Source organism: Gymnogyps californianus, chromosome 12, assembly GCF_018139145.2.
Source record: "Gymnogyps californianus isolate 813 chromosome 12, ASM1813914v2, whole genome shotgun sequence".
NCBI lineage: Eukaryota > Metazoa > Chordata > Aves > Accipitriformes > Cathartidae > Gymnogyps > Gymnogyps californianus.
The window spans coordinates 23,447,379-23,461,142 of NC_059482.1; the positions used below are offsets into that span (position 1 = coordinate 23,447,379).

The window sequence follows — 13,764 nt, forward strand, 5'->3', positions numbered from 1 at the left end:
CCCTGCCCGCCCTCCTCCCTCCGGCTCCCGGCAACCCGGGCTTTCTCCCATCCGGCTGCTTTTCAGGGCGCACAAAGGGCTGGCACGGCTGGATGCGGGCACCGCTTGGCAGCGGCTTTGTCCGCTCCTGCAGCGCCCATCGCTGCCACGACGCTTCCAGCCTCAGCTCCCACCACCACTGCGGGGTCCCGAGGGCAGGGCACCCACCTCCGGCCTTGGGATGGGCGGTGGGAGCTGCGCGCCTTAGCCGAGGGGTCGCATCCAGGCTCTGAACCCCACATCCCAGCCCACCTCCTCCAGGGATATGCCATGGGAGGCATGGGGGACCCCCTCCCCAGCTCCCCCCGGTTCGGGGCCTGGGCTCCTTGCCCTGCTTCTCGCCTCCCTCGTTTCCTGCGGGGAGCGGGACAGGGTTAACAAGGACACTCCGTCCCGGCTGCTTTCCCATTAATTGTTATTTTTTAATCCCATTTGCAGCCAGGCGTGCAGCCGCCCAGCTCCGTCCCTCCGCTGGATGCCCGCCAGCCCGGCGCTGAAGGGCGTGAAGGGCAGCGGGACGGGGCACCCCGGGCTCCCGGCTCTCCCCAACCGTGGTCCCCCAACCCTTCCCAGTCCCAAGCCGGGTCCCGGTCCTGGTCCCGGTGCCGGTGCAGGCCGGGCGGGGGGATGCAGCCCGGTGCTCTCAGGCAGAGCCGGGTTGAGCCGGGCCGAGCCGGGCCGAGCCGGACAGGTGCCGTGACCGAGGGCTGCTGGCCCCGCGGCCCCCGCAGCGATCCCGGAGGGGTCGGTGCGGCGCGGCCGGTGCCGGTCCCGCCCCGCTGAGTCACCGCCTGCCCGGGGGGACGGGGCGGGGCGGGGCGGCCCCCTCGGTCCCGCTGCACCGTGCCGAGCCCAGCCGAGCCGAGCTGAGCCGAGCCGCAAGGTGCCGAGCGGTGCCGAGCCGAGTCGAGCGGTGCCGAGCCGAGTCGAGCCGAGCGGTGCCGAGCCGAGTCGAGCCGAGCCGAGCCGGGGCAGCGCGCCCGGCCCGACCCGGGCCCAGGTATGGGGGGGCAGCGGGGAGCGGCTGAGCCGGGCGGGGGAGGGAGGAGGAGCGGGGGGGGGGGGTCCGGTGTTTGCTTTCGGGGTCCCGAAGGCCACGGTAAGGGGCGCTGCCTGGCACGCCCTTACTGGAGGTACTGGGTATGGGATGCTGCGGGGCGCTCGGTGCGGGCGGGGAGGCGGCGGGGGCCGGAGGCACCCACTGGGTGCGGGGGCGAGTGGGGTGGGCGTCTGTCACCCTGTGGGGCCAGCGCAACAGGTCTGGGAGGGCACCGGGGCTCTGCGTGACTGGGACTGGTGCCACTGGGCAGCACCCTGGGGTGCCCAGTTGGCCGGTGGGGCAGAGAGCAGCCTGTCTGGATGGAGCTAAGGGCTGCTCCATGGGGGCTTGGGGATGCACCCTGCTGCGGCAGGTACGGGGACGTTTTGCCTCCCCGTGCCTGAGCCCCGAGGTTTTGCCACCCAAGCCTGAGGTGGGTGTGACACCGCCGTCCGGGCAGGGACCGGAGTTCTCTGCTCGTGGCCGAGGTGCGAGTTATCTGGTGAAGCCTCCATCCCCGCTAAATGGGGCTCGCCCTCGCCTGCCCCGCCGCCCCTCGCTTCTGCCCCAGCGCCAGGCTGAATTCCCAGGCCGTGGAGCCACAAAGCCCCCTGAGCCGCCCGGGACCAGCTGCTCCCGGCTGCTGCCGGCGGCACAGCTGAGCCCCACGAAGCCCCCGTCACCGGGCCGGGCCCTGTGTGTGGCCACCGCTTCCCACCCTGGGGAAACCACCAGCACGCCCCATTCCTCCTCCTCCCTCCTGGCGGAGGGTGCAGCATCCCCGGGGGACCGCCGGCGTGTCTCGACAGGGTGATCTCCCTCCCCTAAAATGCCTGTTGGGGGGGGGATTCCTCCTGCAACATCTCAGCTTGCTGCTGCTGGTCCTGGCACGCCGCTGCGGGATGCGGGATGCTCTGGGTGCTCCCTGCCCGCAAGCTGCCTGAACTGCCCCTCCAGAGGGACCAGCAAAACCCAGCGAGGCCAGCTGGAGAATTGAAATGAAGTCTCCTGGAATAACCTCCTGGCAGCGAGTCTGAATGGCTGTTGAGGAGGGAAGGCAGCCAAAGCTCGTTTCATGGTCTGAGGGCTGCAGTAACCCCCCTCCAAGCTCCACCACCAGCGGGGAGCCAGGAGGGTTTCAGAGATGGGGGGGGGGGGGGGGGGCAAATCCTTTAAGCCCAGGACCGCAGCCACAGTGGGTTTTGCCGTGCCCCTTGCTGGGTTTGCAGCTCCCACGTGAATTAAGCCGAGGACTAAAAATGCTGCATACTTGGTTGCAGTCCAGCTCTTAATCCCGCGGCCCGGGGGCTGCTATTCGCAGAGCAACAGGTTTGCAAGCAACTGCGTGTTGCCGGGACGGGGACCCCCAGGGTTGGCCGTCCCTGCACCTTGCGGTGGCACCCGCGGGTGTCAGAGAGACGCGGTGCTGCGGGGTTTGCAGACAGCGGGCCGGGTGGCTCCCGGCGTGCCAGGGACCGCGCGGTACCAGCTGGGCGGCAGCCTCTCGGCGCCTGTTTTTCAGGAGGGCTCCGACCCGCCAACTCCTTTCCCATCAGCTCACCGACAGCTGGGGTTTGGCAGGGATCCAGGGGGGCCCCACGGCCTCTTACCTGGCTCCTCGGGTGCCGCAGACTTCGTCCCGGTTGTGCTTGGCTTTTCTGCAGCCGGAAAAGCCCGCCAGGACCGGGTTCACCCTCGCCAGGCTCCAGGTTGGCTGCTTCCCGTGCCAAATGCCTGAGAGCCTGATTTGGGGTGGTCTTGGGCTGCTCTGCACCGCCCCGTACCTCCCTTCCCTGGCACCCCCGGCACGGGCAGGCGATGGGGACCTTGCTCATGCGGAGAGGGACAAGACCTGGGAGGGGACGGGGTGTTTTGGGAGCCATTTAAAACCCAGGGGGGTGGTTTGGGTGGAGGGAAGGTACAAGCCGACCCGCAGGATGAGGCCAAGGGGTTTCTCCCGAAGAAGGCTGAGCGGTGGGAGCGCACCATAGGGACGGCTATCTGTACCCCCTGAGGCCGGTGATGTGGCGCAGGGTGCCGGAGGAGGACAACCTGCAGCACTTTGTTCCCATTTCACGGCAGCCCTCAATTCGCTGCAGGAGTGCCTGGTCCTTTGCAGACCGTTTGCAGCCCCTGCCGAAGCCGCAGGCTTTGCATGCCGCCGAGCTGGGTGCCGTGTTGCCCAGGCGCTGGAGGAAGCGCTGGTTTAGTTTGCTGCGGTATTTCTGGCTGTGGTGTTTTTTAGAAAATGGTAATTTTGTTACATTTTGAATGTTAAGACCCAACTTTAAACAAATGCCTCATCTCGAGAGCCTCAGGCACCGGCAGTCTGCCTGTGCCAGCCTCCCCTCGGCTCTCCCCACGCCTGCTCGGGAAGGGATGGTTGCCAGCGGCTGGCGAAGGATGGATCTGGCGGGGAGCTGTGCCGCTCCCATGGGAATCTTTATCGGGTCTGGTTTTGTCCTGTTGGCAAAACTCAGCTCACATGTGCTGGGTTTTGTGTGCAACCCCACGGCCTGGGAAAAGCCAAACCGCTGCGCCCCATCCTGCGGCACAGGCTTGGCACAGCCGGGTTGCCGGCGCGGCGCAGCTGCCGCTCAGCAACTCGGGCATTAACAAACGCGCCGGGTCGGACCCTGCCGCCCACCGGTGACGGGAAAGGCTCGCATGCCAATGCCGTGAATAACGTGCGGGCTGGCCCCTGCGCTCACGGGCCACTGGCCAAGGACAAGGGCACTTTGTGAAGCACCCGGGTGACCGATGCTGGGGCATCCCCTCTGCGGGGGGGTCCTCGCCGGGGTCCCCACCTCCTCGGGCAGCCCCAGCCCCAGGGCACATCGTCTGCGATCCCTGCGATGGGGGCCGGTCGTGCGAAGCTGTTCTGCACCTCGGGGAGCCTGTCCCGTACCTGGCTTGCCACTCCGTGTCTCAGTTTCCCCATCCGGTTCCCGAGTCTTTGCCTGGGTAACGGGCTGTGGGTGATGAGCTGCGGGCTCGTTAGCATCTCGAGGAACAGAGCGTCGGCGTATTTTCCTAACGGACCTGGAAGGAAAACAGATAAAAGCCCCTGGATTTCTCAATTTCCGGTGTTTGTTTGAGGTGTCAGAGCATCTTCCCTTCTCCTCGGGAAAAACGTCACATCCAAAAGCCACATGCCACCTCCAAAAGCTTAAATACCTGCTGCTGAGTCACCCAGAGAGCAGTGAGGTGGTAGTAAACACCGGGCTTTTTTTTTTTTTTGGTGGGTTTTTTAGGTTTTTTTCCCCATTTGCCTACAGGTTTAGAGGCCGCAATATTATTCCTCGGCTTTTCTTTCCAAGACCAGCGTGTTCTTTCAATGGCAATGGAAGGATACAATGTGATGCCCGGGGCTGAGCCTCCCTCTGTGCCGGCGGTGAGGGAGCCCACTCCGGACTGCGTAGCCCCGGCGGTGTCCCCGCCACCTCTTTTTACATCATCTGGCTGATTTGGGGGCCAAAACAGGAGTTTTCCTGTGCGTTCTTGTTCTTGGAGGAGCTCAGCCCCCAGGCTCTGGCTGGGGCAGCGGGTAAAGCCATCGTGCCTTGGGGATGATGGAGTGGAGGTAGGGTTGGTGCCGAAGGGGGTCTCTGCTTGGTCACCGCGATAGCGCGGGGCTTTTGAAAACGGGTGACACTGGGGAGATGCCCCGGTGGCAGTGGGGACGTGCGGCATCACCAACCCCAGGTACCTGGGGGCGGCGATGCCATGCGTCCTCACTGCCACCCAGGGATGGGAAGATGACGGGGTAGGATCCAGTCCTGGCGTAGGCTCGGAGCATCCGCCTCCTTCCGGCGCTGCTTATCGCCGGCACGGATGGGAACCACGTTTTCCCGCTGTGAAACCATTTTCGGGGGATTTTCTCTCGCTATTGTTCAGCTCAGGAAACAGCAATTGGCGTCGGGGCGAGCGGGACCATATAGGGCTTAGAGGGGAAATACCAGCTCCCCCACCCACATCCCCGCAGGGATTTCTGGTCCCGGTTGAGTAACGGCTGAAAGGGGCTGTCCTCCGGCCACCCCAATAAAATCCCAACGGAGCCAGCGCAGCGGGATGGGCTGAATCCTCATTGGGATTCAGCATTCCCCATCCAGAGGGGATGCTTTCCCGGCACGCCGGCTCTGTGCCATCATGCCACGGTTGGCATTCACGTGCCGCTCTGTTGCTTTTAAGCGATCCTGGTGTTTCCCATTGCCACCGGCATTTTTGCCACCCCGGATCCATGCTTTTCAGATACACGTGCGTGATTCTCAAGTGTGTGGCAAGGCACCGGGATGCTGGCCCCGTCCACATCCAGCTACTGCTGCCAAGTCATGCCTGTTGCCGTACCCTCCCAGCCCACACCAGGAAACCTCGTTAGCACCACAATCAATTATACCCATAGCAGCAGGTTAATTAACAACCCGAAGCCCCCGTCTTCCGGTGATAAACTGCTGCAAGAAGCAGACAGGGAGGGCCGGCGAGCGGGCTGTGCCCGCAGTGATGCGCCGGCACAGGATGTGCCCTGGATGTGTGCTGGCCGGAGAAACCTCTGGGAGAAGCCGGTGCTGGTGGGAGAAACCTGCTAACAAACAGGGACACCGAGTTTTCAAGCAAGCGATTTTCCCCCAGCCTTCCCATCTGACGACCCTTGGGTGCCTGGGAGAGCTCACGAGCCTTTGCAGGTGATGCTGGTGGGTGCCCTGGCACCCGCTTGCAGCAAATGAAACAGGATTCGGCCACTCGGTGGGTTTCGAGAAGGATGCTTTGAGAGCGGCGCAGGAGTGGGATGCAGCGGTGGCAAACCGGGTGCTGGCTTGGCTTTGGGCATTGGCAAGTGTTCAGCTCTGCCGGCTGGTCTGGCAGCCCCCACCGATGCTGTCCTGCCCTGGGGGGGGCTCCCACTGGTTCCCGGACCCTGGCAGAATTGGGCCCACCAGCCTCGACCCATCGCTGCGGTAACAGCAGGGCGAGGAGGAGGCGAAGCTCGGTGCGTCTCAGCAGCGCCCGAGATGCAGTTTGTGGTGCGGGGAAGGCAGAAAGCGCGATGGGAAGGGCTGCGGGTGCAAAGGCTGCGGCTGGGTGGAGCGCGTGGGTGCAGCAGCACCCTAGGGTGCTCAGCGCCGGCCTGGGTGCAGGTCACACGAGCCCTGGCCACATATAAAGACAAAGAAAAGGGTGGTGGAGCAGAGTGCAGGATGAAGGGATGGGGAAAGGGGATGCAGAGGACGTTACCCGGCTGGTCGCGAGGGGCAGAAGGGGTTTTGGCAGCTGCGGTTGCTGCATCGGCATCGCCGGGGCGAGCCCGGGAGAGCCCATTGCTGCCAGGCTGAAATGACAGAGCCGTTTGCAACGTGCCCGACTCCTCGGCTGATCTGCAGAAGCTGAACGCACCCAAGAAAATAATTTTAGGTCAGGCAAATTAGGAAACCACTGTTTCCTTCTGTTCCTGTCGCTCGCGATAAGAAGCCAAGGTCCAAACCAAGATGTGAAGCAGGGAGCAGAAGAGGGGACCCCTCCCGTGCTGAATCATTGGCAGTTGGCACCTGTGCCGGGGCGGTGGGGCACCCTCTCCGTGCCGAGAGCCCGGGGACCCGGTTGCCGGCCTCCCCCATCCTTCCAGCCCCACAGCCGGGCGGGATGCCCGGTGCTCGTGGCTCCTCCTGGTGGCAGAGGCACCGGGGAGCTGACCGTGACACCGGCCGGTGTCACTCCATCCCCTGACCCCATGGTATGGGTGACAGCCCAATACTCATGTGGTCCCTTTCCTTTGTACCCTTCCAGGCTCTGCTTTCTCCTCGGAGGCCAAGCCAAAGCAGAGAGCTGCCCGGGATGAAGGTCCTCCTTCTGCTCCTTCTCTCCCCACTCCAAGGTAGACTGCCCCAACCGTGTCCTGCCCTGGGACGGTGAGCCAGGTTTGGGCTGCTGGAAGTAATTGGCAGCCCTAAAAAATTGGCTGGGGGGCACCGAGGAGCATTTGCAGCCGTGGCTTCCACAGAGGTGAAACGTCTCGTGGGCTGACGTGCCTCTGGTGGGGTCTCTGGGGCAGGATGGGTCCTTTCCAGGGAAAGGAGATGGTCTCCATCCATCCCTTCTGGGGACGGAGAGGTCCTCTGTCAGTCTCTGCCGATGTGGGTGGTGGCACGTGGGAGAGGGTGGCCCCAAGAGACGGGAGGTTCTGCTGCCCCAGGAGCTCTGGTGAATCCTCCCAGTGCGGCCGTGGGGACAGCGGGGAGGTGGCCGACGTCACGCAGCCCGTCCAGGACGGGGTTGGGATGACCGGGGCAGAGACCCTAGCGTGCCACACACGACGGCTGCCACGGGGTGCGGTGTTTGCCGGGGGTGGCCGCCCCTCCGGCTGAACCGGTGTCTCTGTGCACTTGTGCAACGCAGGGATGGGAGCCAGTAGCCGCCAGGAAGAGGACTTCCGCTTCTGCGGTGACCGAAACCAGACCCAGAACAGCTCCGTCATCTACGAGCACGGCCCCGCCACCATCTCCATCGAGAACACGGCCCAGGCGCTGATAATAAAAAGGCCCTTTTTGCCAAACAGGAGAAACTCTTACTACAAGTACAGCTTGCCCTCCGCTTTGGGCAGGTACCGCTTCTGCGTCTACTGGTTCAAGGCCAACAGGACCCTGAGGCTGGTGTACGGGAAGCAGAGCTTCCTCCTGGGGGGGACCCGTCCAGCAGCATCACCCGGGGGAAGGAGACTCAGAAGACTGAAAGAACCAGCATGTCCATCTTCAACGTGTCCTGCATCTCAAAGGGCGGGAAGAACACCTCCCTTGACAGCGCATCTGAGTACTTCTTCCCCGGTAAAGGCAATTCAATGTTATTTTAATGAAATAAAGGGTTCGTTTCATCCCCAGCCCATTCTCTAGCCATCAGCAGAGCATTGGTGGTGTCCCAGTATGTGCTACAGCATGATGATGTGAAGACACAGCTGAAGGGTGATGGAAGGGGATGTAGGTTTGCTTGAAGCAGCCCAGAGGCAGCCCCCGGTACCCAGGCTCCCTAGAGATGAAGATGGAGATTTTCAAAAATGTTTTGCCCCCTAAAATCCCGGGAAATTGTGTGCTTTGCAGAGGTCTCCAAGGGTCCTGTCTGCAATGCTAGGCACCTAGCTAGCCTCAGCCAGCCTGGTCCCGATGGCCTCGGTGGGAGCTGAGCTCTGGGTGGCTCGGAGAAGCCACAGGAGAAGCCCTCTGGGTTGGGGTCTCATCAGCTTCCTGGGCTTGGGGTCACCTTGAAGCCCTCTGCTTTCTGCTCCCACCAGGGCTGTGCCCGGCTGGTTCGGGGCACGGGGAAGCCAGCTCTGCCCATGCCTTTCATGGCGTTTCCTTTCATGTGCCCATCAGCCTCTCCAGAGAGCATGCCTGTCTGGGAGCAAGACGTGGAGGCACAGCTCACCACCTTGGACAGCCTCATCGCCCAGCCCCCGGCGCCGGCCACGGGAGCCACGGAGCAGCGGATGCTTCGGCGGTGAGTTCCCAGCTCGTGCCGTTCCCGCTGCCGCTGATGTGGTGCCCGCTGCATCCCACTCACTGCACCTCTTCCCCGCCAGCAAACTCGGGGAGCTGGAGAAGACGCTGGCCAAGGTGGAGCTCGAAGGGCAGAACCAGACCTTTGGGAAGGCCACCGTGCATGCGACCGTCCTGAGGGTCCAGCCCACGCAGGCTCCTCGGCACCTGGCCTTTGCTTCCCAAAGAGAGGTGGGTTCCTGGGCAGCCTACCCTGGTGGTCTTGGCCCACCGGCATCCTCTCCCAACCTCTCTCCTGACGAGTCTCTCCTTGCAGGAGGGCGGAGAGGTCCATGGGTTCGCGGTGGACCTGCCGAGCAGCCTGTTCGTGACGGCGAAGGAGAGGGAGGAGGTGGTGGAGCACAGGGTGCTCCTCATGGACATCAACAGCCAGACCATGTTCCAGGTAACACCCGTGCGCGTGGCATGGTGGGGTGTCCCCGGCGTGCCGGGGGCTCCGGTGGTACAGGGCAGCAGGGATGCCGCCCAGAGCAGGGTGCCGGTGCTCGCTCAGAGAAGGTGCTTCAAAGACGAGCTAGAAGCTGGATGGGGAAAGAGGCATGGGACCTCCTTCTTGACTCTCACCCGCTTCACGCCTGGCAGCTCTCCCTTCCCACGTTGCCACCGCTTCCTCTTCTTCTCCAACAGGATGAAAACAGCAGCCACGTCCTGGGTGACAAGGTGGTCGGCATCTCACTGGTGGACACGGTGGTGGCCAACCTCTCCAACCCAGTGGTCCTCACTTTCTTCCACGACCAGCTGCCGGTAGGTGGGGAAGCAATCTCATCGAACCTGATCTCACCAGGAATGGAGGGGCAAGGAGGGCTCAGGCCCTGCCAGCTTAGAGAGTGGTCACAATCCAGCAGGTCCATGCCCTTGGCCTGCCTGTACAGGGTCTGCTACATCTTCTGGGGCTGTATCACGATCATGGCTTCACCGTGTGCACTGGCGGTGGCACTGCCTGCGCCTGTCCAGGAGGTGCTGCGCTGCAGATGTGTCACCTCCAGCACAATCTCCGGGGCTGGGGGACACTTTGAGTTAAAAGCCCCTTGGCTCATTCATGGCCCTGTCAGGCCATGTTCAGCTCAAAGCTGAACCTCTTGTTTGAAAAAAGGGACCTGGGAGGAGGTATCTGCTCCGGGAGCTGCCAAGAGAACGGTCTCTGCCTGGAGCCCGCTCCCATGATACGGGATTTGTCTCCTGAGACCGTCTCGCCTCCTGCCCCATGTTCTCCCTGATCAAATGTGCTGGCCAGGCAACAAACCCCGGCTGCATCCTGATCAGGGCCTCTGCTTTTGTCATTGCAGAGGAACGTGACCCCTCTGTGCGTCTTCTGGCAGGAGGACACCTCCGGTGAGTGCTCCTGCACCTGGCTGTGAAGCCAGGCGCTGCCTTTGCTCCTTTTGCGGGGTACCACAGACCCGCTGGTAGGGGTAAAAGCCGCTCTGCACCTCCCTTGCTCCAGCTCCATCAACCTTTTCCCACGGGTTGATTTCAGGTTTTTCCCTCCATAGCTAACCTAAGAGCTTTCTCCCTCCTGAGGAATGGGTCCTGATGCTGAGGGTGCTATCTGAGTGTGTGTGCTTAGCATGGGACAAGCTGGGACCCCCGCTTTTGTCCTCCCCCCTGCCACACCTTGCCCTGAAGATCCCCAAACCCGAAGCAGATGTTCCTGCTGCTCACCAGACGCTCTCCCTTTCTCTTGCGCAGGCGGTTCCGGGAGCTGGGACAGCTACGGTTGTACAACAGCGACGGGGGGCAGCCAGACGGTCTGCAGATGCAACCACCTCACCTACTTTGCCGTGCTGATGGTGGGTAGCACCTTCCCACAGCTCTCGACGTCGTTCTCACCGGCTGTTCTTCCTCACCATCTCTCGTTCCTCCTTCTCCTCAGGTATCCTCCCCGGAGATTGCCTACATCCACAGGGATTACCTGAGTATCATAACCTACATCGGCTGCCTGATCTCAGCTTTGGCATCCATTTGCACCATCTTCTTCCTCTACTTCAGGTACAGTCTGACAGGTCACCCCACGCTCCCTGTCTGCATCCTGTCCATTGCCACTCCACCTGGGTGGGTGCAAGCTCTCCAAATGCAGTTGGTGGCCTGGCTAGAAGCATGATGAAGGAGCCATACTTGAAGAAAGCAGAGTTCTCTTCTCCAGAAAGCCACCCCCTTGGTCAGGTCTCCTGCAGGGCGCTCGAAAACACCGGCTGTTTTCAATGATTTTGGAAAATCAGCTTGGTGGTTGTTACGGATCCGGCAAGCAGAAGCCTGCAAAGATCTTTCCAAGGGCCCAGTGGAGAACATGAGTGTCTTCTCCTGAGTCATGTCACTGATCCTACGTGGATGATTCAGAGCTGAAATGATGTCACTCCCTACCCGCCATGGCCTAGACTTGAAATGCAGGGTCAGCTGCAGGGACCTGAATTTGCACATGTAACGGGTGGTCCCACCCCTGGGGTTAGGCTCTCAGCCCCTGACACCACCAGAGGGTCTCCTGGCTCTTCTGGCTGGGGCGAGTTGCCCCATGCGGCGCTGTGGGGTGTTGGTGGGGCACCGAGGATGCTCGCCAGGCATGGTGGTGAGGTCTCCCCGCCTCGATTCTGCAGAAGCAAGCAGCGAGACCAGATCACGAGCATGCACATCCACATGAACCTGCTGGGCGCCATCTTCCTCCTGGATGTCACCTTCCTCATCTCCGAGCACTTGGCTTCCAGCAGCAGCGAGGCGGTCTGCAGAGCCGGGGGGCTGTTCCTGCACTTCTCTCTCCTGAGCTGCCTCACCTGGATGGGCATCGAGGGCTACAACCTCTACCGGCTTGTGATCGAAGTCTTCAACGCCTACCATGACCACTTGCTCCTCAAGCTCTGCCTGGTGGGCTGGGGTGAGCATGGGGGAGGCAGAGATGCCCTGAGGGCAGGGGCCACGGGGTGGAGGGGCACCCGGGTAGGTCTTTCCCACCGTATATGGTACCTGGATGGGGATGGAGATGTAGCTGTGGGGGAGCAGATGTCTGAAACCAGAGGGGTCTCTCTGTTGAGAGACTCAGTGGAGAAGGAGACTCAATGGCTGAGAGCAGAAGCTGGTGCTAGAGCAAGGGTGGGTCACCCTGGGGGTCACACAGCAAGGGAGGCATGTGAGAGCCACTGCTTGGGGTCTTTAGATAGTGATGGGATCCTCGCTTTCTGAAAGAAACATCCAGGACAGCCCAGAGAGATGGGCTTGATGCAGGAAGCACCCACGCATCTCTGCCGTGCTTTGGGCAGGAGGCTGCGGTAGGAAGATCTCATGATCTTTTGTGGCCTAAAATTCCACAGCCCTGGGAGAGCCCCGGCTGGCGTCGGCACAGCACAGCTCGCTCCCGGGCCGGGGCTTACGCCAGGCGTCCTTGTTGCATGCTCCATTCTTGGAGCCCCCTTGGGAGGGAGGATGTTGGTTTGTATGCTATACGGGGAGAAAGGGGCAACAAGTCCTTCCAGCAGGTCCGAGGGCCAGGGACTAGGGCAGCCGCTTCACTCTGTTCTTGCCACCCAGGACTCCCCTTCTTCTGCGTGATGCTGATCTTCCTGGCTAGCTGGACGAACTATGGCCCCTTCTCCATTCCTGTCTATGAATCCGTTGGTGGCAAATCTACCAACGCAACCATGTAAGTCATGGGAAATGGGTTGCCTGGTCCCTGGTCTTAGATAAAGTCAACTGGCTAAACCTTCACCGTGTCCTACAGGCTTTCCTTAGCCCACCTCTGGCTTCTCTGGGGCTTTGTGCGGGGGGGGATCCCCCCTCCCTCTTTAACTAAGCTGGGCGCTGGGTTTGGACCACACCTTCGTGCTTCCCCCAACCCCTCCAACTCGTGTCCCCGTGGGACGACACAGCATAACCCTCGGCCCTTTCTCCTCCCTCCAGATGCTGGATCACGAGCCCCCTGATCCATAACGTCGTGAACGTGGGTTTCTTCAGCCTGGTGTTCCTCTTTAACTCGGTCATGCTGGGGGCCATGGTCCGGGAGATCCTGCGGCAGAACAAGAAAGGCCACAAGCTCAAGCATGTCCTAGCCCTCTTTGGGCTGAGCATCCTGCTGGGCATCCCCTGGGCGCTGGTCTTCTTCTCCTTCACCTCCGGCGTCTTCCGCCTCGTCTCCCTCTACATCTTCACCATCATCAACTCCCTCCAAGGTGAGCCTGGGACGCCGGGCTCCTCCGAGGGCACCGGGGCTTTCACGGGGTATTGGTGGGGTGGTGAGAGGGTGCGAGCGGAGCCGTCCCTGGCAGGCTGGCTGGCTTGCTCTCGGCTGCTGTTGGTGCCTCGAGGGGGTTCACCCACCGTTCCTCCCTCCTCTCCCAGGTTTCCTCATCTTCCTCTGGTACTGGACCATGGTGCTGCAGGCGAGAAAGTCCCCTGACTCGCAGAGCAGCTCCGACAGCGTCAAACTGCAGCCCAACAGCAGCCAGAGCCACCTCGGCTGAGCCCCGCAATGGCCGCGCCGCGCCGTGCCGGGGCTCCCCGCGCAGAGGATGGCCGCAGGAAGGACTGATGCCGTCCGCTTTGCTACCGCATCCGCCTCGTAGGGCTGCTAGGAGCCCAGGGACCCGCAGCAGGGCCGGCTGCCCCGAGCCCCTCGCCTCTGCCGGCCCCCTCCCCAATTTTCCCACCCACCGCATCCTGCTGGGCAGTGACACATCCCTTGGCTTGGCGTCCTTGGGGCAGGAGGGAGGGATGCTCACCCGGGCAGTGGGGGCTGCAGAAAGTGGAAGGGGAAGGGACAGGCTCCCCGGTGCCCCTGGACATCCCCTCCTGTGCCCCGAGGCCAGGGATGATGGGTGGGAAAGGCCCTATCTTCAGCCCTTGCTGGTGGTCACTGAGAGGGTCCTTCCCCAGTGACGACAGAATAACTCTGCCTCCACGACACCCTCTAGCAGCTGAAATAATCTATTTTTGTTATTTTGTTGAATGTATATTTTTGGATGGTGTAGAAGTTTAATGAGCGCGCCCGCACACCAGACTTGTGCCCATTAAAGTTGTTCCTGCTCGGAGCACGGCTCGCTGGGGTCTCTCTGCCGGGTGCGTTGGCGGGATCTCTGATGGGATCCATCCCTTGGCCGGGGTTGTCCCATCCCTGGGGCAGGACCCGGTGTTTCACCCTGTAGGATCGTGCTGAGCTGGGAC

General features: G+C 62.2%; 1 protein-coding gene across 1 annotated transcript; it reads left to right on the forward strand.

Moving 5' to 3' along the window:
• The first annotated feature begins 928 nt into the window (after positions 1-928).
• On the forward strand, positions 929-13,631 carry ADGRG1 (adhesion G protein-coupled receptor G1). Its single transcript, XM_050903890.1, is given in 15 exon segments — positions 929-1,039; positions 6,860-6,947; positions 7,469-7,750; positions 7,753-7,893; positions 8,437-8,560; positions 8,643-8,790; positions 8,876-9,004; positions 9,247-9,363; positions 9,906-9,951; positions 10,309-10,409; positions 10,493-10,608; positions 11,211-11,485; positions 12,136-12,247; positions 12,505-12,773; positions 12,943-13,631. Coding segments are annotated over 14 exon segments (2,022 nt in total). The 5' UTR covers positions 929-1,039; positions 6,860-6,907; the 3' UTR covers positions 13,065-13,631.
• Positions 13,632-13,764: the final 133 nt, after the last annotated feature.